Source organism: Macrobrachium rosenbergii, chromosome 20, assembly GCF_040412425.1.
Source record: "Macrobrachium rosenbergii isolate ZJJX-2024 chromosome 20, ASM4041242v1, whole genome shotgun sequence".
NCBI classification, from domain to species: domain Eukaryota; kingdom Metazoa; phylum Arthropoda; class Malacostraca; order Decapoda; family Palaemonidae; genus Macrobrachium; species Macrobrachium rosenbergii.
The window spans coordinates 14,467,501-14,490,000 of record NC_089760.1 but is presented as its reverse complement, the minus strand read 5'-3'; the positions used below and the strand labels follow the sequence as shown (position 1 = coordinate 14,490,000).

Sequence of the window (22,500 nt, the reverse complement as noted above, 5' to 3'; positions counted from 1 at the left end):
GGAACTTGGCTCTCAACTTGGTTTATGGGCGCGTCATATGCTGCAGTATTGTAACTTGAGGACTGAAGGGGTTACAAGTACTTTCCTTGTTAGGAAAGTGCTTGTACTACTGGAAAAAATCTTAAGTAGTATACCTGAAAAATTCTTGAGTGTCTTGTTCAAGACTTTATAAAGAATTATTTTACAGGTCGACAAGTAAAACGTCAATAGCATCTCTCTATCACTAGAGCAAAAAAAAAAAAAAAAAATAAAAATAAAAATAAAAAAAACGAATTTCTAGTTAATCGATCAGCAAGAGTCACGCGGCCATTTCTGGTTTAGAACTGGCTCTCCAAGTGATGAATTCCAAGCTTTTGATGTATAGATAAAGGCCCCTAATAATTTGCACATAATCTTAAACATTTCTCCTTCAAAATCTAAATCTAAATTATAAGAAATCGAATGTGGTTTACACTGAAAAGAAGGGGCAAGGTGATCGGGTGTTAGCATCAGAGATATGTAACTACCACAGAGTATTCATTTCTTAAGTGTTGAATCAATGATGAAGGGATTTTGTGAAAAAATGAAGTCACATATTCTCATCTTGCATTTACACAAAAGACTTATCACTGATAATTCACATACATACAGCCATATTATACACACACACAAACACACACACACACATATATATGTACACACATATATATATATATATATATATATATATATATATATATATATATATATATATATATATATACAAACACACGTAGTATGTGTTTATGTGTGTTATAAACGATAAACGGAAAAATGATCATTTACTTTTTCTGCATCTTATTCACAAAGAAAACTAAAGGATAGAGGACAGGGGTTTACCGGTACTTATTGGAATAAAAAATTATTAATGGAATGAATGCTTGTGATTTAAATCAGACACATAAAAACTTACTACATTGTGAAAAACACACATTCAGTGAAGGAAGCTTGAGTGTAACGCCAAGCTGGAAGAATTCTGAAACAATATGACAAATAACATTTTACCTGATAATTCGCTCTGATTATTAGAGCAAAAAAATTCAAGTTATTTCAAGTGGCATTTTTCAGTGCTAATTGAAAAATTTGAAAAATTAAAGTAATACTAAATGAATCATGTAATACTAAATGAATATATATATATATATATATATATATATATATATATATGTATATAGTATAAATATATATATATATATATATATATATATATATATATATATATATATATATATATATATATATATATATATAAATACACATGTATAAATATATATATATATATATATATATATATATATATATATATATATATATATATATATATATATATATATATATATATATATATATATATATATATATATATATATATATATATATATATATATATATATATATATATATATATATATATATATATATGTATGTGTGTGTGTGTGTGTGTGTAAAAGCTCTTCTTATTCCGAATCAATGGTCGATAAGAAAATAAAGACGCATCATTCCCTGATGATCACTCCCCTATTTTTATCTTTCAATTAATGTCCGTCCGGAAATACACCATCCTAGTTCTCAGACCTTGTTGGGACTTCCATAGGTGACATCTGTCGGAAAGAATGAAACTCAAATTACTTTTCCCCCAACTGCGCATTCTTACAAATATTCAGGAGTTGAGGGACGAAACGGTCTGGGCTTGGAAAGAATGGTTTCATCTTTCCCGTTCTTCCGGATGGGATTTGTTTTGTGACTGGCTCCCAGGTTTCTTCTGCTTTCCGTCTTTTTTGACAGTGAAGAAGAATTCTGTTTCCACCACTTCTGGTTTTTACATTTCTACTTCTTGTAATTGCAAGGTTAAACTCTTTCAAATCAGTCAGTGGATCAAGGTGGCTAATAAAAGTAAATACCATGGTTCCAGTTTCGAAATTTATCCAGTGTATGGCGATTTCTTTACTTATATATTTATTTTTTTTTTTTAATTTCCATGTGTCGTTATGGTGAATTTTTACTTATTTTTCTAATTTCACAGAGCCAATAGGAGATCTTCTATCATAGATTTGTCACACTCGAATACAGGATCTGTGAATAATGATATGAATGGCTAAAAATGTCTTTTTTTTTTAAACAGATCTTAGTGCAGTTAGATTCTAATGTATTATGAGTCATTATTTGGTTTAGAGGTCATGAGAATTAATTCACATGAAGTCAGAATAAATTTGTAATATCTGCAACATTAGCAAAAGACTGAAATAAAATAAATAAGATTATTATCTTTTATTGCCTTTCGGTCATAAGTTGTATAAGTTTATAAGTTCATTCCACATGACAAATGCACCAGGCAACAACTTTTAGTTACTTCATTGAAGTCGACTTAAAACAAATAACCATTTTTATATAAGCACAAAATATTCGCCGAAAATATTTTAATTCAATCTATTTTTTTTTTAGAGTCAATTTCGTGGAGTACTCTCATAAAGTTATTAACTCTGTGAGTCATTTCGTTGAAAATGGTCAGATTTAATGGTATTATTTATCGAAGTTATATCTATGAATTCAGAAATAATTTTAAATATTCTTATTAACTGCAATAAAAAGCATCTAGAGAAACGAGTAGATCGTCTTGGTATAAGTTTCTCGGTATTTAATGATGTCGTTACATCTGAAGTAAACGACATTATTAATGCGATATTTGCCTTTATAGTTGAGTAGTATGAAGTATAAACAACCCACTCTTCTCGCTGAGATGCTTTCAATTTCGAGACCAAATGGAAACTGGCGAGGGCTTCAATAGAGTGAAATGTCTATTGAAAAATCTCCGCCATCCATCACAAGCGACATTTTTCAACGCGATAAGCCTCTGAGAGAGATCGTCAATAGGTTCTTTTATTGGCCTTTCGACCCAGTCGTTATTAATAACATCGGCGAACGACGCCATTTCACGCCAAAAGGCGACGAGGGCGCGGGGCGGGGGCCAGAAAACGCCAAACGAATCGGTAATTTGCGCCAAACTCGACTTTATTAAGTGGCGGAGGCATAACTGCTTATGTTGAGAGCCATTAGCCTTAATAGTCAGAGGGGGAACCGGGCTGACAAATCGCCCAGTTACATTTAGTGCCTTCAAACCCTCTTCCTCCCCCTCCTCCTCCCCTCCCTCCTCATCCTCCTCACTTCCCCCTCCCCTCCTCACCCTCCTCTCCCTCCTCTTCCTCCCCTCCTCCGTCTCCTCCTCGTCCTCCTCCTCCTTTCCTCATACCTTCAGGCATTCCTCCGTCCTATCGACTGCATTCTCCTACCTCCACACCTTTGTTCCCTCCCATACATTCTCTCATCCTCCTTTTCTTGCTTGAAATTCCTTTACTTCATCATTCAGTGGAGTGATTTTCTTTTAGGGGTGGGGAGAGATTTTTCTTGTTATCCTTTTAATTTGTCCCATTTATGAACATTATTGATATTTGTTCCGATTATTCTTCATTAATTATTGTATGCATCAAGGTCCTTTCAGAGTATATTTAAAGGACCTTGGTATGCATGCAAGTATGAGTATAAGTACGACGAATACGTCTACATATCATCCTAATTTGTGCTGTTTTATTAAACAGATTCGGTTTCAACGAAATTGTCTTAAACTACAGTTCATTTTAAACATTCATAGAAGAGTAATTCACCTTTTTTGTACTCTAGTTACTTTCTTTGTCCTTCATTTCTTTGTTTCACCTTTATTTATATTTCTCTTCTTATCCATTTCTTCCCTTCCTCGCAGTCTCTGTACTTTATCTGAAGTTATTGCATTAGTTGATATTCATCTCCCCGGTTGCCATTTCCCGCCTTTCTTTCTACATCCTTTCTACGCTGACATTTCTGTCTTTCATCCCCACATTTGTTATACATTTCATTAATGGTGGCCCACGTCTGTCCCTCCCTCCAGTTTCCCACCGCTGAGTCTCTCTCTCTCTCTCTCTCTCTCTCTCTCTCTCTCTCTCTCTCTCTCTCTCTCTCGTCTTGCGCTCATCCGTGGTTTCTTTGTTACTTTCCTGATTTCATATAAATACGTCAACTTTTTCTATTCCAACAGAAAAATCATATTGGGAGGTTGTCTCTTTGTCGATCTACTTATTTCAGTAGACAATCACTTTCCCATATAATTTTTCCTTGAATAGTTTAAAAAAATCGTTGTAAACAACTAATTCTCAGGAATACAAATATTCATCTGCCTCGTCATATTATGATAAGTAGTGGCAGGATTAAAAAAAAAAGTATTGAAAATACCCCTTACTATCTCACTGTTTTAAAGGAAATCGTTGTAAAAACTTCTAAGTTTCAGGTAAAAATAATATTTATTACTTCCTCGTCATTCTGTGATACGTAACGGCTAGTGGCAGTATATAAAGCATGAAAAATGTCCCTTACTATTTTACATCTCCAGTTCTTATAATTATTTCATTTTCCATTGAACTTAATTATCAGAAATACCGTTCCATTTCTTTCATCTGAGAGGAAAAGCGAATCTCCCTCTTCTTTTTTTTTTTTTTTACGGAGCGAAGCAAGCGGCTCTTCCTCCCCCTCCCTTTAGACCTACAACGAAGTAAGCCAGATTATTCCCACAAAATTATAACTTCTAAAGCGGCCAGTTCTAATCAAGAGGAAGAGGGGAAGCTCATTCCCTCGAGGGGAAATTCCCTTCCTACTAATATTTGGATTTCGTGTTCATGAGTTTTTGCTTTTTCTTTCTTTTTTTTTTATTTTGTTAATGCGTGCGTAACTCGGTGTTTGTATAGGTTTTGTTTCTTGGTGAAAAGATATAAGGCCAGGATAGCAACTCCTTTTATCAGTTCAAATATAAAATGCCTTTTGAATGTATAAATTTACTTATACATGTACATACACAAACACGTATATATATGTTTGTGACACCAGAAAACTCCCAACAGTGTATGTATATATATATATATATATGCATAAATATATATATATATATATATATATATATATAAATGTATATATATATATATATATATATATATATATATATATAAATATATATATATATATATATATATATATATATATATATATATATATATATATATATATATATATATATATATATATATATATATATATATATATATATATGTGTGTGTGTGTGTATGTATATATGAGAGAGAGAGAGAGAGAGAGAGAGAGAGAGAGAGAGAGAGAGAGAGAGAGAGAGAGAGAAAGCAAAGGGGGAGAGATAGACTTGTCACCTACGCGTTAATCAAAATTGATATATGAACACGGACGCCCTGACAGTTATCTGCATAAGTAAAGGCCAGATCAATAGGCGGCAAACAATAAGTATCATACTCATAGACTCATCGCCGACTCATTTTGAGTCTGCCTCATCATTCGCCCGCTTCTGCTGGCGTGAGCAATAAAGAGCAGCAATTAACGAGGACCCATTTTTCATGCGTCCTTTGCGTTCGACAGAGGTTTCGTGGCCCCGTTCACAAACTTAATTCGGAGATTGTAAAAAGAGGGGTAATCGTGGACTCTAAATCCTGCTGGTAATTCCTGGAGTTACGAACATAAACCTGGACTATAAAACCGCTTCTTAAATTTCTGCGGGTAAGTCCAATAGCCTTGCCATAAATGCTATTGTTAGTGTCTGCGGATAATTCTTCAAAAACCAGGCTATAAATCCTATCTTTATTATTTTATGGTTTATCCACAGAAGTCAAGTCTATAGCACACTGGGGCAATAAAGCATCCATGATACCCTGGGCTATATAAATGCGATAGTTGCTCAAATGGTTTGGCACAGTTTCGGCAAAAAATTAAGAAGTCGCCGAAACCCGCAGTTTACGACAAGAGCAGGATTTGAAGCAGGGGTATTTCTTAATTATTCTAGCTTTTTACCTGCTCTTTTTTTTATTACTTTCTTGTTATAAATTCAGTGATTTTTACTCTAAACACGACAAGAAAAACCCGGAAGAGATCTGGGTAAATTGTTTTGATGAAGAACGACAAAATTAGATATAGAATGACAGAATGAATGACACTGTGGAATAAGGAGAGCAGCCCTCACTTTGAAATCAAAAAGCAAAAATTCAAATCACTACAAATTATTTTTCAGTAGCTGTACACGACACGGGCACCCATGCCATATTTCAAACCTCAAAAGTTAATGAAATAAATCTAATAAGTCAGGAGGCTGTCGCGTTCCAGAGTCGCTTAAACGGGAAAGACTTTTTGTACCATAAGGAAAAACAACAACAGCAGTAGCGAAAATAATAATAATAATAATAATAATAATAATAATAATAATAATAATAATAATAATAATAATAATAATTATTTACTTTCAGAAAAATATTTTAGAAAGTAAAAGACATTAACACAATCTTAGTTTGGACTAAAGAAAAGTGCCTATTAAGAATTTGTCTGGAGCAGAAAGCCAGTCCTTATTTCAACATATGGTTATGATTTCTCTCTCTCTCTCTCTCTCTCTCTCTCTCTCTCTCTCTCTCTCTCTCTCTCTCTCTCTCCAACGTCTCCCATACAAACAAGGAAGCTCTATCATTTATCGCAATGAAATCTCACAACTCCTCGCGTGCACGGAGGGAAACGGGTCATGGAGAAAGAGAGGGAGAGAGAGAGAGAGAGAGAGAGAAAGCGCGCGTATCAGAGAGTATTGATGAAAATTTCCACGGGAGGTGACAATGGAGATAAATAGTTAAAAGGGTGATAAAAGGGGCTGCAGAAGGAGGGACGGATAAATGAAGTGTCAGGTGAGAATAGTGAGTAATGGAATAAAAGGGTGATCGTGGGAGATATAAACGAATCGATCACGGGAAGAATCCCAGTTCCGGATGGTGATAATGGCGGAAATAAATCGAGGTAGAGTGAACGAAAACAAACAAGTGAAAAATGCGCCGAAGATTCTTCGGCGCAATCGAGTTCTCTGTACAGCGTATAATCACGGCCGCCGAAAATAGATCTCTCTTTCGGTGGTCTCGGTATAATGCTGTATGCGCCTCGGCCCATGAAACTTTAACCACGGGCCGGTGGTGGCTTATCCTATATCGTTGCCAGAAGCACGATCATGGCTAACTTTAGCCTTATATAAAATAAAAACTACTGAGGCTAGAGGGTTGAAATTTCTTATGTTTGATGATTGGAGGGTGGATGATCACAATACCACTTCGCACACCTCTAGCCTCAGTGGTTTTTAAGATCTGTGGGCGGACAGAAAAAAGTGCGGACAGATTAAAGTGTGGACGGAGAGACAAAGCCGACACAATAGTTTTCTTTTACAGAAAACAAAAATAATAATTCACAGATAAATACCAACTTTATAACTACAAAAAATCTTTACAAAAATCAGCAGAAAAAATATAAATTTTTCATACCAAATTATGATGTTTATTGAATAATAAATATTCTGGCTTCTGTTCCAGATTTATTTTATTCGCCTTCAAAAAGGGTACAATCGTAATCCTCAACCGTCCAAGCCCAGAGTTCATGGTGAGGAGAAGGAGGGACTGAGAAACGAGAGTAAAGAGAAGGAAGGACTGAGAGACAAAAGGCTAAAGAAGAATCGAGATAGAGAGAAGACTGGATTATGAAAAAGGGTACGAAGTAGGCGGAGAATAAGAAGATGAGAATAAGAGTGGATAAGGTATAAGATAGAGGATAGGGGAAGGAGGAGGAATGAGAAAGAAGGATGAAGATGAGAGATTCAGGAAACAGAATGAAAAAAGAATGAATTAAGCTAGACAAATAGGTTAGAAAAATATGGAGAAGATAAGGTTAAAGACTAAGTAAAAAAAAGGAAAAGGTTAAAGAGAAGAAAAAATCAGGAAATGGGAAAGAAAAGGACGAAGTAACGATGAAGGGAGCAGAGTTTATAATAATGAAAGAAAAGAACAAGAGAGAGGTTAAAAATGAGAAGGAAAGTATATAGAGGAAAATCCAAGGAGGGCGGAAGGACAGAATCAGAGGAGAAACGAAAGCGAGAAGAGACGAGAAGGTTGATAACAAAGGGGAAAATGATAGGCTAGTGCAAGAATCAGGGGAGAGGAATGAGGAACATGAATAAGCCTGGAGAGGTAAAGTAAAAGCTAAGAATAAAAGAAGGAAGGGGGAGTGAAGAATGATAAGAAAAGGAGAACCGATGAAAGGAAAAGAATGGTGGAGAACCAGTAAGAGAGAAAGCGGAAAGGATAAAATCCGGAAAGGACAGTAAAATCACAAAAGCCGAATCTTATAGGAGAAAGAATAGGCGGAAAAGGAAGGAACGAAAGGAAAGAATCGCCGAGAGAGGGATTGGATAACCTGTGCCACGACGGGTAAAGTAAATTGTCCCATGATTTACCGCTCCCAATTGCTTTCCATGATTAGCTCAATGGCCACACTGCAGACTCCTGCGACCTCCGAACTATTTGTTGGACGAGACACCTCGTTCGTCTTTGGCTCTCTCTCTCTCTCTCTCTCTCTCTCTCTCTCTTTCAAATTTCGGCTGAGAAGGAAGATAATACAAAATACTTGGCTAATTACATAAAGACAAAATAATAGAGCAGGCATCGGGTAACCTGTATTTCAAAGTTCAATATATATATATATATATATATATATATATATATATATATATATATATATATATATATATATATATATATAATATATATAAATATATATTTATATATATTGATATCTATCTGTCTATCTATATAAGTATATATATATACTACTGTACATATGCATGTATGTATGTATTATTGTTATTATAACATAATAATACATAATATTTTGTGCTAGTAACCGGAGTTCTCTCTCTCTCTCTCTCTCTCTCTCTCTCTCTCTCTCTCTCTCTCTCTCTCTCTCTCTCTCTCTCTCCATCTTAGGGAGGAGTAATCTTATACCTGGTTTTGGTATCCATATAACACCAAATTAAATCTTTGAGGTAAAAGTATTCGGTTTCTCCAAAAAATTGGAAGGATATTCATTTAGTACACCGAAATATATTTTTATGGAAAGCCTGTGACCTGGTAATGTGAATGCTTTATATTAGATAAAACTTAGACTTACGAATATTTGGCAAATGAACTGAAAATTTTAGGAAAAAATCCAAAAACGTTTGATTTCTTCATCACAGAAAAGTTAGAAGAAAAATAAAGAAACATCGTCCCAATAGTAAGTATTTCATTCTTTTCCAAAAGTTCATGAGAAAAATGATAAGTGGTATAGTTGTCTGCAGCAGAGTGTAAATGCAACTTGTCACGTTAAGAAAAAAAGGCCATGTATTGCTCACAGAAAAACACTCAGAACATATGCACAAGCACAAAGTGACTAATTCACAAGAGTGTAGTTTGTGGAAAAAAAAAGATATTCTGCTGAAGTCTGACTCAATAAAATGGCCTCTTGGACTTTGCCAGATAACAGTGCCTCTCACACCAGGAACGTTTGTGACAATATCGACGTAGTAGGATTACGCGAAAAAGATTAATGTCCATTGCTTGGACAATGCGTTCTAAAACGCAATGAATTCCCGGTTTATGAAAGGGATTATATCAACACCAGAGGACTAGGTACATTTTGAGAGAAGTGGAAAAAGATTCTGCTGAAATAATTTTGTCCGGAAATACGAAAATACATATGAACTTAAGAAAGAATACTAAGTTGATAAAAGATAATTCATGAAAATGCAAGTGACGATATATATATATATATATATATATATATATATATATATATATATATATATATATATATATATATATATATATATATATATATATATATATATGAACGAATTTTATCACATCACCGTGATTCATATATAAGCAATAAGCTACAAATGTCCTTTAATGATCAATTCGTTCTACCTCGGAAATAATATATTTTCATACATGTTACCCGAAGGGGAATTTGTTAGTTGATAATAAGTTCGTCGTCGAGGCAGAGCGAACTGGATATTAAAGGACATTTGCTTAATGCTCATATATATATATATATATATATATATATATATATATATATATATATATATATATATATATATATATATATATATATATATATATATATTTATGTATTTATATTCACAAAATAAGGAATCTGTAATAAGACAAATTAATATCTGATAGATGTCCCACTGTATGACCCCGCCGAAATCTAAACGGGAAGACTCATTGCCTAAGAAGTCATTAAAATGCTAGATGATAACAGAAGTAATAAAAAAGAGAAAACAACAACTCCGCAACAACATACATCCCAAAGATAAGACGAAACAACGCGACAGCACACACACACACACACACACACACACACACACACACATTCATGACTTGCGGTTCCCATTCATTGCGGGGTTTTAATAGTACCAATTAACAATGAAGAATAGAGGTAAGGTAATCATACCAGTGTAATAATGAATAACTTAAGTCCCCCCCAATTCTCCCTGGCCCCTCCCATCTCCCCCCACCAAAACCTTACCCACCACCCACCCACCTGGGGCAATTACTATGGAGTCATGAATACAAGTTGGCAGGGATGATGTATAATACAAAGAACAAATGCCCGTGACAAATGGGGTCATGAATAATAGCGATGAATTCGCAGTTTATTTATGCTGTATTTGTCAGGTGTTCCGATTGCTTTCATGAATGATTCGCCTCTATCAATTTGCCAATGTTTAGGGGGGCTACATATTGTATTTATAATCCATGCGACCATTAATTGTTGCACTTATGTGATGGTTAGTCTTCGACATTTCCAATTTTTTTTATTTATTTACTTATTTATTGATTTATTTGTTTTTTTATTCACCACAGGTGCACTAAGGAAAAAATCTTATTTGATTATTGCTAGAGATAATTGTGTTCGTTCAAACAACAGAAATTTTAAAATAAAGTGACAGACCAGAAACAAAATTTTGCTTCACCGTCAAAGAAATCTTTTACAATATTCAAGAAATGCAATTTTTATTTCTTGCTACACATATAGACCCCAGAGGTCCACATCAGGCCACGTAATCACTTTCACACCGTACCACATTTACAGGCTATCATAAGACAACGGTCCGTGCTGCCATATTGCCAGGTTTAATCTAAGTAAAAATAAAAATAATGTTTGTCTGACAATGATTTGACAATAAGGATTTATATATATATATATATATATATATATATATATATATATATATATATATATATACATGTACGTGTTTGGTCATACAAAGGTAACATTATCTTTCTCATTGTTTAAATTAAATTTGGCAATAATATAGATGTACACACACACACACACACACACATATATATATATATATATATATATATATATATATATATATATTATATATATATAATTATATATACTGATTATATATATGTATATGTGTATATATATACATATATATATATAGGTATATATATATATGTATGTATGTATGTATAATCTCGGAAAAATAAAAAAAATACGCAACTGCCTAATGCAACATTTTTATTAGAAATCCGATTTAACAATAACTCCGTTAGTTCCGCAGGAATATTTATTTTTCAGTTTTATCACGAGAAACAGAAACCGGCTCAATACCATTTCAATCAGCTTTAGAAGAAACATTTTTTTTCAGAGTTTGCGAGTGGTAATATGGCGGACATTCCGCCACGACGACCAATTAGTGCATGATTATTCGAAAGGGTAAAACCGATCTAATAGACTCCGACCACTTCACTGGAGAGTAATGGCTTATTGGCTCATCGGATGTCCATCCATATTAGGAGATGAAGATAATGCGTCCTCTGATAAATGGAGTCCATTGGGGGTGAAATTGTTTATCCTAGACGACCGAACGGTGATATATTCCTCATGGAATTCAGGATTAGGCGAAACTGATTGGGACGATGAGTTTGGCAACGATTTTGATACTTCAGGACTGTTCTGTTAGTATGATGTAGAAAAGGAGAAGAAGAGTTTGTTCAGTTTGTTCACTCTGGTTCAAGTTTTTAAGAAAGGAATGAGACCTTTTAAGGATAAGGAAAAAGAAGACTGTGATTGAACGTGAATGGAAGATATAGGAAACTTTATACCGTTGAGACCCTTGCGCTTTTTTTGATTTGTATTGAGAATTATATATCTGGTAGACAGACAACTGTGGTGGGTTGCACACTAGGTGTGATGAAGGGACTGGGTGCTGCCACCCCTCCCCCAAAAGAATCCTTTAATTCTGAAAGGAAAATACCTTCTGTATCCACCATGATTGGAAAATAAAGATGTATAGCATATATATAATATGTGTGTGTGTATATTTATGCATACATATATATACATATTTATATATTATATGTATATATATATTATACACACACACACACACACACACACACACACATATATATATATATATATATATATATATATATATATATATATATATATGTATGTATGTATGCAAGAAAACAATACCTAAAGTGTTCACCAACTAGAAATAGTTGTAAAAGAAAACCACAAGCTTTGTTTCAGCGGATTTGTTTAACTTGCCTCATGAAACAATCCATGCTTTATATAAATTTTACATATAACCTATTTCACACAAACCCATATTCAGGTATTGTTACATTCCGAATAATTTCATCTGCATATCACTTTAGTTCTGGGAAACCCCCTCAACTATTTTTGTTTTTATCTCTCTCGAACTAAATTTATAAGGGATCTATTTACTCTAGTTTTGAAACACTGTGCTATGCGATATTTAAACCATTTATTGAATGGATTCATATTAGTTCTCTAGTTTTACTGAATATTTTACTTCAGTCACCTACACTATTCCATAAATTTCTGTAATTCTAGAAACTATATGAGTTTTATTATTCCATTTCTTCCTACACAAGAAGGAAAGTAAAGAAATATTCAAATAACATGGAGCAATAATCTTAAGTCTTGGCACGAGGTTCATTTTGCGAAGAGCTGCGGTGCCTTAAACTTAAGAAATTTTGCTTCTGAATCAAATAATTTTATCTCAAAACGACTGAAAAAAACTTCTAATAAATATTTAGAACATTCTGCTTCATACAATTAATACTACAACACAGTCAGGTTAAAAAACTGTGGCCCCTAACCCTGAGGAAACACTCATTCATGAAAACTAACGAAAGAGGATGAAAAATGATATGCTGACGTTCCCTAAACGGTTGAATCCATTTTCTTTTCGCTTTTAATAAAGACGCTGACATTAACAGCAGTCCCTCACACCATCCAGCAAAATCAAAGCATTTTAAAAGGACGGGGATGAAAATGTGACGCTGTTACGCAGCATACTGCGAGCAGAGACTGAGCCCCCAACAGACTCTAAAATCAAGGAGTAGCTCTCCACAAAACCCAAAAAGAAAATATCTGATCTTTCTGCTAAAAAAAGGCGAAAAGCAAAATGCGCTCCCTTCACAAGCCTCCACTACCCCCGCTGGCTTAGTAGCAAGGGAACAGATAACCACCTCTAATAAACTATAAATTGTGAGGATTATGAGACACGACTCTTTAGCCCACGACAGTTCAGAGTGACATTTAGTTCAGCTTTAAAAGGATATATGGAAACAAAGTGTAATGGCGGCTCGTCTGGGGAGGGAGGAGGAGGAGGAGGAGGAGGAGGAGGAGGAGGAAGGAGGGGCCGGTGAATGGGGTTTGTAGGGCGTCCGTGCTAAAGGGGTGTAAGGAGCCTTTTGTGCCTTGATGAATGTTCGGTTTGCACGCGACCACCGACTCCTTGTTTGTTAAAAGGAACTAATTTGCATAAGGAACTGCCTGCAACGCCTTTTGGGCTCTCTGGGTTCCGTTCCTTTTCTGGATAAAGAGATGGGATTATTATCTTGCGTCCTGGACTGGGTGGATTATCTTTTACTCCTTCTTTTTGTTTTTGTAGTGTTTCTTGATGATTTTTGTTGAAAATGCTTGTGAATTCTTATGATTTTTATTCCTGCGTATCTATTATTTAAGAGAAAATGATCATGAGACGGCAACTTAAAGTATTTTCCTAGGTCAGGCGCCTTCAAAAACCAATAGGATAAGAGTCAAGACAAAGATAAATAAAAAGGAAACAAACAGTCCATGAATGGTATCACCCCTGGATCACCCTTTCCACAAAAAAAAACATAACAATTTATGCTGGAAGAATTGAGCTAGGAGGACTTACGAGGCTGACTGAATTCCCTCAGGTGTGCTTAATGTAACAATGGCCGAAACATTACCTTTAGAAATGTGCGAGAGAGAGAGAGAGAGAGAGAGAGAGAGAGAGAGAGAGAGAGAGAGGTCAACTTTAAATGAAAAGGAACAAGATCGAGAGATGAAGTAAAATGAGATCACTGATCAAACGAATTGCCTTCGATTCAGTGCTATGCAGGAGGGAGATGACAAAACAGAGTGTCCAATATATGAGACTGATACGCCGAAGACGAATTATTTCAGCATAAATCATCTTCTTAAGAAGAATATTTTGCAACTTGAACAATGATAGGCCTCTCAGACAAGTTAACAGAAACTATGGAATTTAAAATACTAATGTAATTGAGAGGTTCCATGAAGAGTAGTAAGGGAACTATTTTTGCAGGGACTCGATATAACCAAGTTACAGAATCCCCAAGCAAATAAACTTATAGTAACAAAGTTTTAAAAATGCGGGTAGGACACTAGTCGAGATTAAGTGCAGTCGACAGAAGATGTCTGGGGAGGTGAATGAAGACCATGTGGAGAGCTGAATTATCAGAAAAGGGAAGGAAAAGAGAAGGGTTTGACCAGATCATGCAAAAGATCAGAATTGTGAAGAACATCGCGGGAGGATGGGAAAGGCAGTACCTGCTCTTCTGTCAAAAAAAATAACAGATATTAAGAAATTGGCTAAAAAGTTCAAATGGCCTTCCAGGGCGAAGGAGTGAAGCCATAGGTGGGAAGTTTGGCTAGCAGAGTCTTATGCCAGACTTTACTGAATTCCTTGGAGACGTGAAGACCAAATACAAATGATTCTCTAAAGTTCCTGAAAGGAAGATGACCACGCAGCTCTGAAATGGGAAAGAAGCCTTAAGGGAACCATCCTGATATTAAAAAAAAAAAAAAAAGTTGGATTAAAACTGTTTAAGAAAACGAGAGTTGGAGTTGAATAAAGTTTAAAATTCTTAAACAATAAGAGTATATTACGGCAAAGGACGAAAGCAAGAAGGATTAGAGGCCTTTAGACCTGATTATGGACGATTGCTGCTTGCTCCAAGCCATAAATGATTTATTGAAAGCTTCACCATCTTTTTATTCTATTTTAGGGGTTAGGAAAAAATAGCCATTGACTCATTTTCCCTACTCTTGTCTAAGCCACAATGAAAACATGACAGCGAAAATGCTTTACGTAATTTGCGAAAATAGCTCTTACAAATCTGGGCGTAAGTTACTGTTACTGAATTCATTTTAGTAATTTTCTGGATATTAAGATTGTTAACTAAAATATGCTGCCATCAATTTTCGCGGGCTTCCACCCCTCGTTATTTTCGAAACATTTAGTAAACGACCCAGTCATCAGTTTGCTCGTTTTTCCTCACGCTCACTTTATATTTTTTTTTATTTCGCCAAATCTGCAATACATGAGTTCAAGGCCAAAATAATTTTTCAGCACTTTACGTTGTATGATACAACGAAAACTAATGCATTAAAAAAGTTTGTGTTAATATGTAATAGTGCCATTATTTGATCTAGATCATTCAAACATTTTCTTTATTAATCTCCATTACGCTCCTGACCGTCCATTTTCCTCATTAAAATTTTGGAGTGCTTTTTCATAAACTATAATCAGTTCTAATTTCATTTGTGTTAGTTTAAACATTTTGTTTCATAAAACCAAACCATTTATTTAATATATAATGTATCGACTACTGCTGTAACATACGATTGTAAAATCATACACATTTACAACAAAGGTCCAATTAAACATTGTTTTTTTATATAACAAAAGAAAACACATGCACATACGTGTAAAGATATGCATAGATAAATGTGTTTATATATACATATAAATATATACGGTATATCAGTGTGTTTGTATGTGTGTGTGTGATCTGTGATCCAATTCCGGCTTGCAGCCAGTCACGCCGACCAAGTTGTGATGAATGTTAGTACATACCTTATATAAGTAAAAGTTTGTTTTGTGTGTATATATATATATATATATATATATATATATATATATATATATATATATATATATATATATATATGTATATACTACACACACACACACACACACACACATATATATATATATATATATATATATATATATATATATATATATATATATATATATATATATATATATATACACTTACACACACACACACACACATATATATATATATATATATATATATATATATATATATAGTATTATAATATTTTAAATACACACGCTCACATATTCTCTTTTAGACACTCTATATTATAGTTAGCCCTATGACAATATTTACCAAAAAAAAAAAGTTATCACATGTGTGGAATTTCAAATGGTTCGAACGCATTCGGGTCGATTCGGCCGTCAGCACGTTTACGCGCAAAATGGGCGCCGTGTTTAGTACCAGCCCCTTGGGGATGTACGTAAAACATGAAATAATAATGGTAAATACCATAAACATAACGTCTTACATTGTTTTGGATGTTACGGCCTAAAGTGACTTACGGCCGAAACGACCAGGACCGGTTCGAACTTGGCCATGGAGAACAAACAATTACTTGAGAATCGGGCGATCTGCCATCACTCAGGGCAATCCAGGATCTGAGGAGTGCCCTCGTACAGTGCGGAGATGAAAATTTATTTATCATATCAACGTGATTTCATAGAGTCACCTACATCAGTGAGAAATTAATTTTAGCAGAAGGAAGGGTAACCATAAAGAGACAAATAAAATAACAATTATCAGTAATTCTGTATCAAAACAAATCCATATGTCACGTGTTCACATTATCATACCTCCGTTTGCATCAGTTATTTCGTCCCTCGGAATATTCTGCGTCATTAAATGAAGCGAAAATATTTTTGACAAATGAGCCTGATAACCTAATTACGGGATGAAATACGATTCAATAATGAGATAAATTATCTAAGCAATTAATATCTGATGACGGTCATATTTACAAAGTTGCTGAATCTCATCAATTTTCTCATTTGCTTTCAAAGTTTAGGAGGTCATTAGATACATCACCCGCGGAATTCGCGGTGGAAATATGTGACGATAATAAAATATTATTATTGTTGTTCTTTTAATCTTTAACAATGTCACTTTGATGAATGTTGTTCGTGTTGTTGTCAATGGTGCTGTTGCTGAAGTGTTGTTTTTATCACTATAAAATGACATGTCATTCGGTACTGGTTCAAATGCTTATAATCAGCAACACTAAACAAGTAAAAAATGCGCCGAAGTTTCTTCGGCGCAATCGAGAGTTTTCTGTACAGCGTATAATGTATGAAACTTTCTGCCACGGCCCGTGAAAGTCTCAGCTGCAGCCCATGAAACTTTGAGCCACGGCCCGGTGGTGGCCTGCGTTGTTGGCACCTAAAGCGGTGTCAAAGTCACGATCGTGGATAACTTTAACCTTAAATAAAATAAAAGCTACTGAGACTATAGGGCTGCAATTTGGTATGTTTGATGATTGGAGGGTGGATGAGCAACATACCAATTTGCAGCCCTCCAGCCTCAGTAGTTTTCAAGATCTGAGGGCGGACAGAAAAAGTGCGGACAGACAGACAAATAGCCACCTAAACAGTTTTCTTTTACAGAAAACTACAACCAAGATTAACATGTTACCGTACTTTGAATGATTGCTCTACAGTAAGCTTTATGTGAGGTGTTTCTTTGACTTTTTTTTATTTTTAGTCGTTCAAAGAATTATATATAATTGACTGCCTTTTAGCTAAAAGCTTTCAGTACAACAATACGTTCAAGCAATAACCAATTTGTCTTACTGTAGTACTCAGCCAGTCATCAGATATCAAAATTACAATTTTTAGATAACCAAAGCATTAAACACGCAAACACAAACACACACACACACACACACGCACACACACACGCATATATATTATTCATTAAATACGACAGAAATATTTCTTTTATCATCAGTCTCAATTTCACCGTTCAAGAAATGCCGCATACTTTTGAAATTTTCAAATACCACGAATTTACCTTTTTTTTTTTTAATAGCAATTGATAGTGAACACATAAATAAACCTCTCTTTCTTTTCATTTCCAGGTCAAAGTCCTGCTACGAGTGGCGCCATCAACGGAGATCAACCAGTCTTCCAAAACGCTGAGCGTCGATCCCCGTAAAAAGACCGTGACCTTATTTGACCCCGGGTCAACCAGCCACCCGGCGACGACGCCGACCGAGGAGTCCCGGGTCGGAATCGCGGCTCCTAAAATGTTTGCCTTCGATGGCATTTATACTCAGGAGCACTCGCAGGTAAGGTTACGGAAAAATGAATGACCGGTTTTCCATTGTTGATAACTATTTGCCTCTATTTTATTGGCTGCTGCTTTAATAAACCATGGTTCTAGATGCAAGATGGGTGATACAATAGATTATCAAATTTTTGATATCAAGAATTTCGTTAGTTTTAACGTTGGCCAGAAAGTCAATTATAGGCCTACAAAGAGCTGATGAGACTGATTTCATACAAATTAATTAGCAACGGATCAAGCAACCGTCATCCAAGTTTTCTTTAGTTTTGAAGCACGAACATTTCTCGTAAATATATGAAACCCCACACACACACACACCCACACCAACCCACCCGCCCACCTATATACTCTCTCTCTCACACACACACACACACACACATACACGAACTCACAAGTACGCACACGAATGTTTCACTAATCATCTCTCGTAGAATCTTATTAATTTCAATTTTTCTTTCTTCCTCTCAAGACGGAAGTGTGTTCATCAGCTCTCACTGACGTCATAGTGGCGGTTCTTCGAGGGGCGGATGGTGCTGTCTTCAGCTTCGGTCAACCTAACCTAGGTAAGTTTTACATAGAATCAAAGGGTTGGGGAGGGCAAGGATGGGGAGATTCCCCGTTTTTGTCGGAAGGAACTAAGGAGTGAGGGAGGGCAAAGAAGGAAAGATTACCCTCTTATGTCGGAAGGAACTAAGGAGTGAGGGAGGGCAAAGAAGGAAAGATTCCCCTCTTATGTCGGAAGGAACTAAGGAGTGAGGGAGGGCAAGGAAGGGGAGATTCCCCTCTTTTGTCGGAAGGAACTAAGGAGAGAGGGAGGGCAAGGAAGGGGAGATTCCCCTCTTTTGTCGGAAGGAACTAAGGAGAGAGGGAGGGCAAGGAAGGGACGATTCCCCTTTTTTGTCGGAAGGAACTAAGGAGTGAGGGAGGGCAAGGAAGGGAAGATTCCCCTCTTTTGTCCGAAGGAACTAAGGAGTGAGGGAGGGCAAGGAAGGAAAGATTCCCCTCTAATGTCCGAAGGAACTAAGGAGTGAGGGAGGGCAAGGAAGGGGAGATTCCCCTCTTTCGTCGGAAGGAACTAAGGAGTGAGGGAATGCAAGGAAGGAAAGATTCCCCTCTTATGTCGGAAGGAACTAAGGAGTGAGGGAGGGCAAGGAAGGAAGATTCCCTCTCTTTGTCAGAAGGAACTAAGGAGTGAGGGAGGGCAAGGAAGGGAAGATTCCCCTCTTATGTCGGAAGGAACTAAGGAGTGAGGGAGGGCAAGGAAGGGAAGATTCCCCTCTAATGTCAGAAGGAACTAAGGAGTGAGGGAGGGCAAGGAAGGGAAGATTCCCCTCTAATGTCCGAAGGAACTAAGGAGTGAGGGAGGGCAAGGAAGGGAAGATTCCCCTCGTATGTTCGAAGGAACTAAGGAGTGAGGGAGGGCAAGGAAGGATAGATTACCCTACTTTACCCGGAGGGAAGAGGAGAGATGAAAGTAGAACTAACATCGTTTGCATGTTTTCTTATAATTGTTTTACAAGTATTTTGGGCAATAAGGTAATCAGCTTTTCACACCACCCCATGTCGGATTAAACCCTGGGCTCAGGTTTTCACGCCCATGAATTTTAAAACTGAAGCTTTCTGAAACTGTAACAGACATAAGAGGTTTAGCTGGAAGCGGATTTTGGTAGAAATAAGACCCAGGAGCTGCCCGAGTAGTCACTGCTGTAGTTCTGAATATCTCCTTATGTGTAATTGTGCATCCGAATTTTAGCCCGTAAGCTGCCTCAGCAAAACTAACGCCCTCTTCTGGAAAACGGAATCTCATTAATTCGTAAGACAAATGTCACTGATAAGGGATCTGTGTATCAGAGGACGAAATACAAAAACTATTCACAGTTTTCAAATAGACTTGACTTCATTATATAATAGTGATGACAGTAGCAAAAGTTTTTCTCACATTTTCTAAAATATTTATGAAATTTGCGTTTTGGTTTTCTTCATTTCTGGATATTTCAGTAAAACAGTTTAAATAAGACAGTAGACTGCCCCATCTCAAAATTACTGATCGTGCATGCATAAAAGATTTTGTAAATGAGATTCTTCATAAAACAGTCAACAGAAAGTTAACTAACCAAAAGCAAAGTCATTTCTCACATCAACTGTGAAATCGACTGTTGTAAATTAACAAGTTTTGTTGGCAGAGTAGAAAATTTATGTTCTCTCTACATTTATCTCTCTCCACTGCCAGAACTTGAAAGGAAAACGAGTCTGTAATGAATGTAGTGAAATTTGGGTCGATTAACCTCAAACAAATCTTAAAAGTCTAATGTGAGTCCGAGTTGGTTACAGTGAGGCCCTGAAAGCCCATAAAGACAAACAGCAGACGAATAATAGAATATTTCTGAACAATTGAATGAAAAAAATAAATGGCATATTTCTTGTTTATCTTATATAAATTCTACATTATTTTCTTATCATTATTTTCGAACATATTACAAGTTGGACTGTAATCACTTCCAATTCGATATGTCCATAAGAAAATGATAAATGCATGGTTTTTAACGATTGAGTCACTCGGTTATGGATATTGAAAAACGAAAAAACTTCTATTGAGGATGTCTCAGGTTAACAATTAGTCATCGTAGACGAGATTCATTGATTTAGCTTGTGTAAATTGTAGGGATAAGGAACTCACATAATACTCAATAACACACACACACAGATTTCTTTGTCGATAGTGTTATGAACTTTCGTTTTTGTGTGCTTACCTTGTTTCTGCAACGCCAGATAACTTACAATCTGCCAAGCTGTACTGACGAGCTGGTGAGATCCTTGCATCAAGGAAGAAAGATTATATATAATAATTAAGGAAGAATAATCATTAAAAAAAATAAAAATGACATCAGTTTAGCAGCATTTTGTAAGAACCAAGACTCTTCGACGTTGAATACAGAGAAATAGGAAAGTCTCTGCAGTAGCTCACATTAAACCGGAGTTTTATTGTGCAGATGATTCTGAAGAAAAATTAAATGCCATTTAATCCCTGAGATAATGTTATCATGGTCACTTTGACCTTTACAACTTTTAACCGAAATCAATTACCCGGGTAAGAAACTGAGAAACCGAGGGTGAGATTTTATATTAAAACTTCGGAAATTAATGACATATCTCCAGAGAGAGAGAGAGAGAGAGAGAGAGAGAGAGAGAGAGAGAGAGAGAGAGAGAGAGAGAGAAAATATTTCATACCGAATCCTCCATACTTCCTTGTTCTTTCTTCCTCTCTTTCTGAAGAAAGAAGAAGAAGCAGAAGAGGAAAAAGTTTAGTTTCCGAACGCCCATCTTTTGAAACTTCAACGTCAAGTTTTCTTGGGGGAAATGTTATTCAATGACCATCCTGACGGGGAACTGATTGAACCTATTACCGTAAAAGAAAAAGGAACGAAATATGAAAAGTTTTCTTACCAACAGTTTTCGGATTAAGAGAAATACTTCGTTCTGTATTTTTCATTATTCTGGCTCCATTTTTCTTGTTTTTTTTCAATTTCTTTTTTTGTTTTGTTTTGTACTGGATTGAGTCTTGTGATATTTATCTAAATAATGTAAGAATAGATCATACATTATGATGATCATATGAATTAATGCTCACATCTTATGATTTGATTAAAATGATGTACAAATCTTCATACATCACAAGTAAGACACTTGTGATTATAAATAAGGCATTATTAATTCCTCAAGAAAATCATATGAACTAGAAGCGGATCATTAGGACTTGTGCTCTGAGGGTTTGTTGAAGAAGCGGCTAGAGATGGAGACAGCTCACAATTGATGATATTGTTTTTTTTTTAGAGTAAAGAGAGTAATGCAATTTAGCCAAAGACCGTATACTGTAATGTTTATATTAAAGAAAATAGCATCACGCCTCATACACACACACACAGACACACACACACATATATATATAGTATATATATATATATATATATATATATATATATATATATATATATATATATATATATATATATATATATATATA

The 22,500-nt window shown here is 35.4% G+C and overlaps 1 protein-coding gene across 6 annotated transcripts in view; it reads left to right on the top strand.

Moving 5' to 3' along the window:
• LOC136849064 (kinesin-like protein KIF26B) overlaps window positions 1-22,500 on the top strand; it is a 591,672-nt gene that overhangs the window by 490,504 nt on the left and 78,668 nt on the right. For all 6 annotated transcript variants that reach the window (XR_010856224.1, XM_067121978.1, XM_067121977.1 and 3 more), the window contains 2 exons: window positions 18,271-18,480; window positions 18,949-19,042. Coding sequence is in view for 5 of the 6 variants with exons in the window: in XM_067121978.1 (XP_066978079.1) it covers window positions 18,271-18,480; window positions 18,949-19,042 (304 nt within the window). In the remaining variant the exon portion in view is untranslated. The remainder of the gene's footprint in view (window positions 1-18,270; window positions 18,481-18,948; window positions 19,043-22,500) is intronic.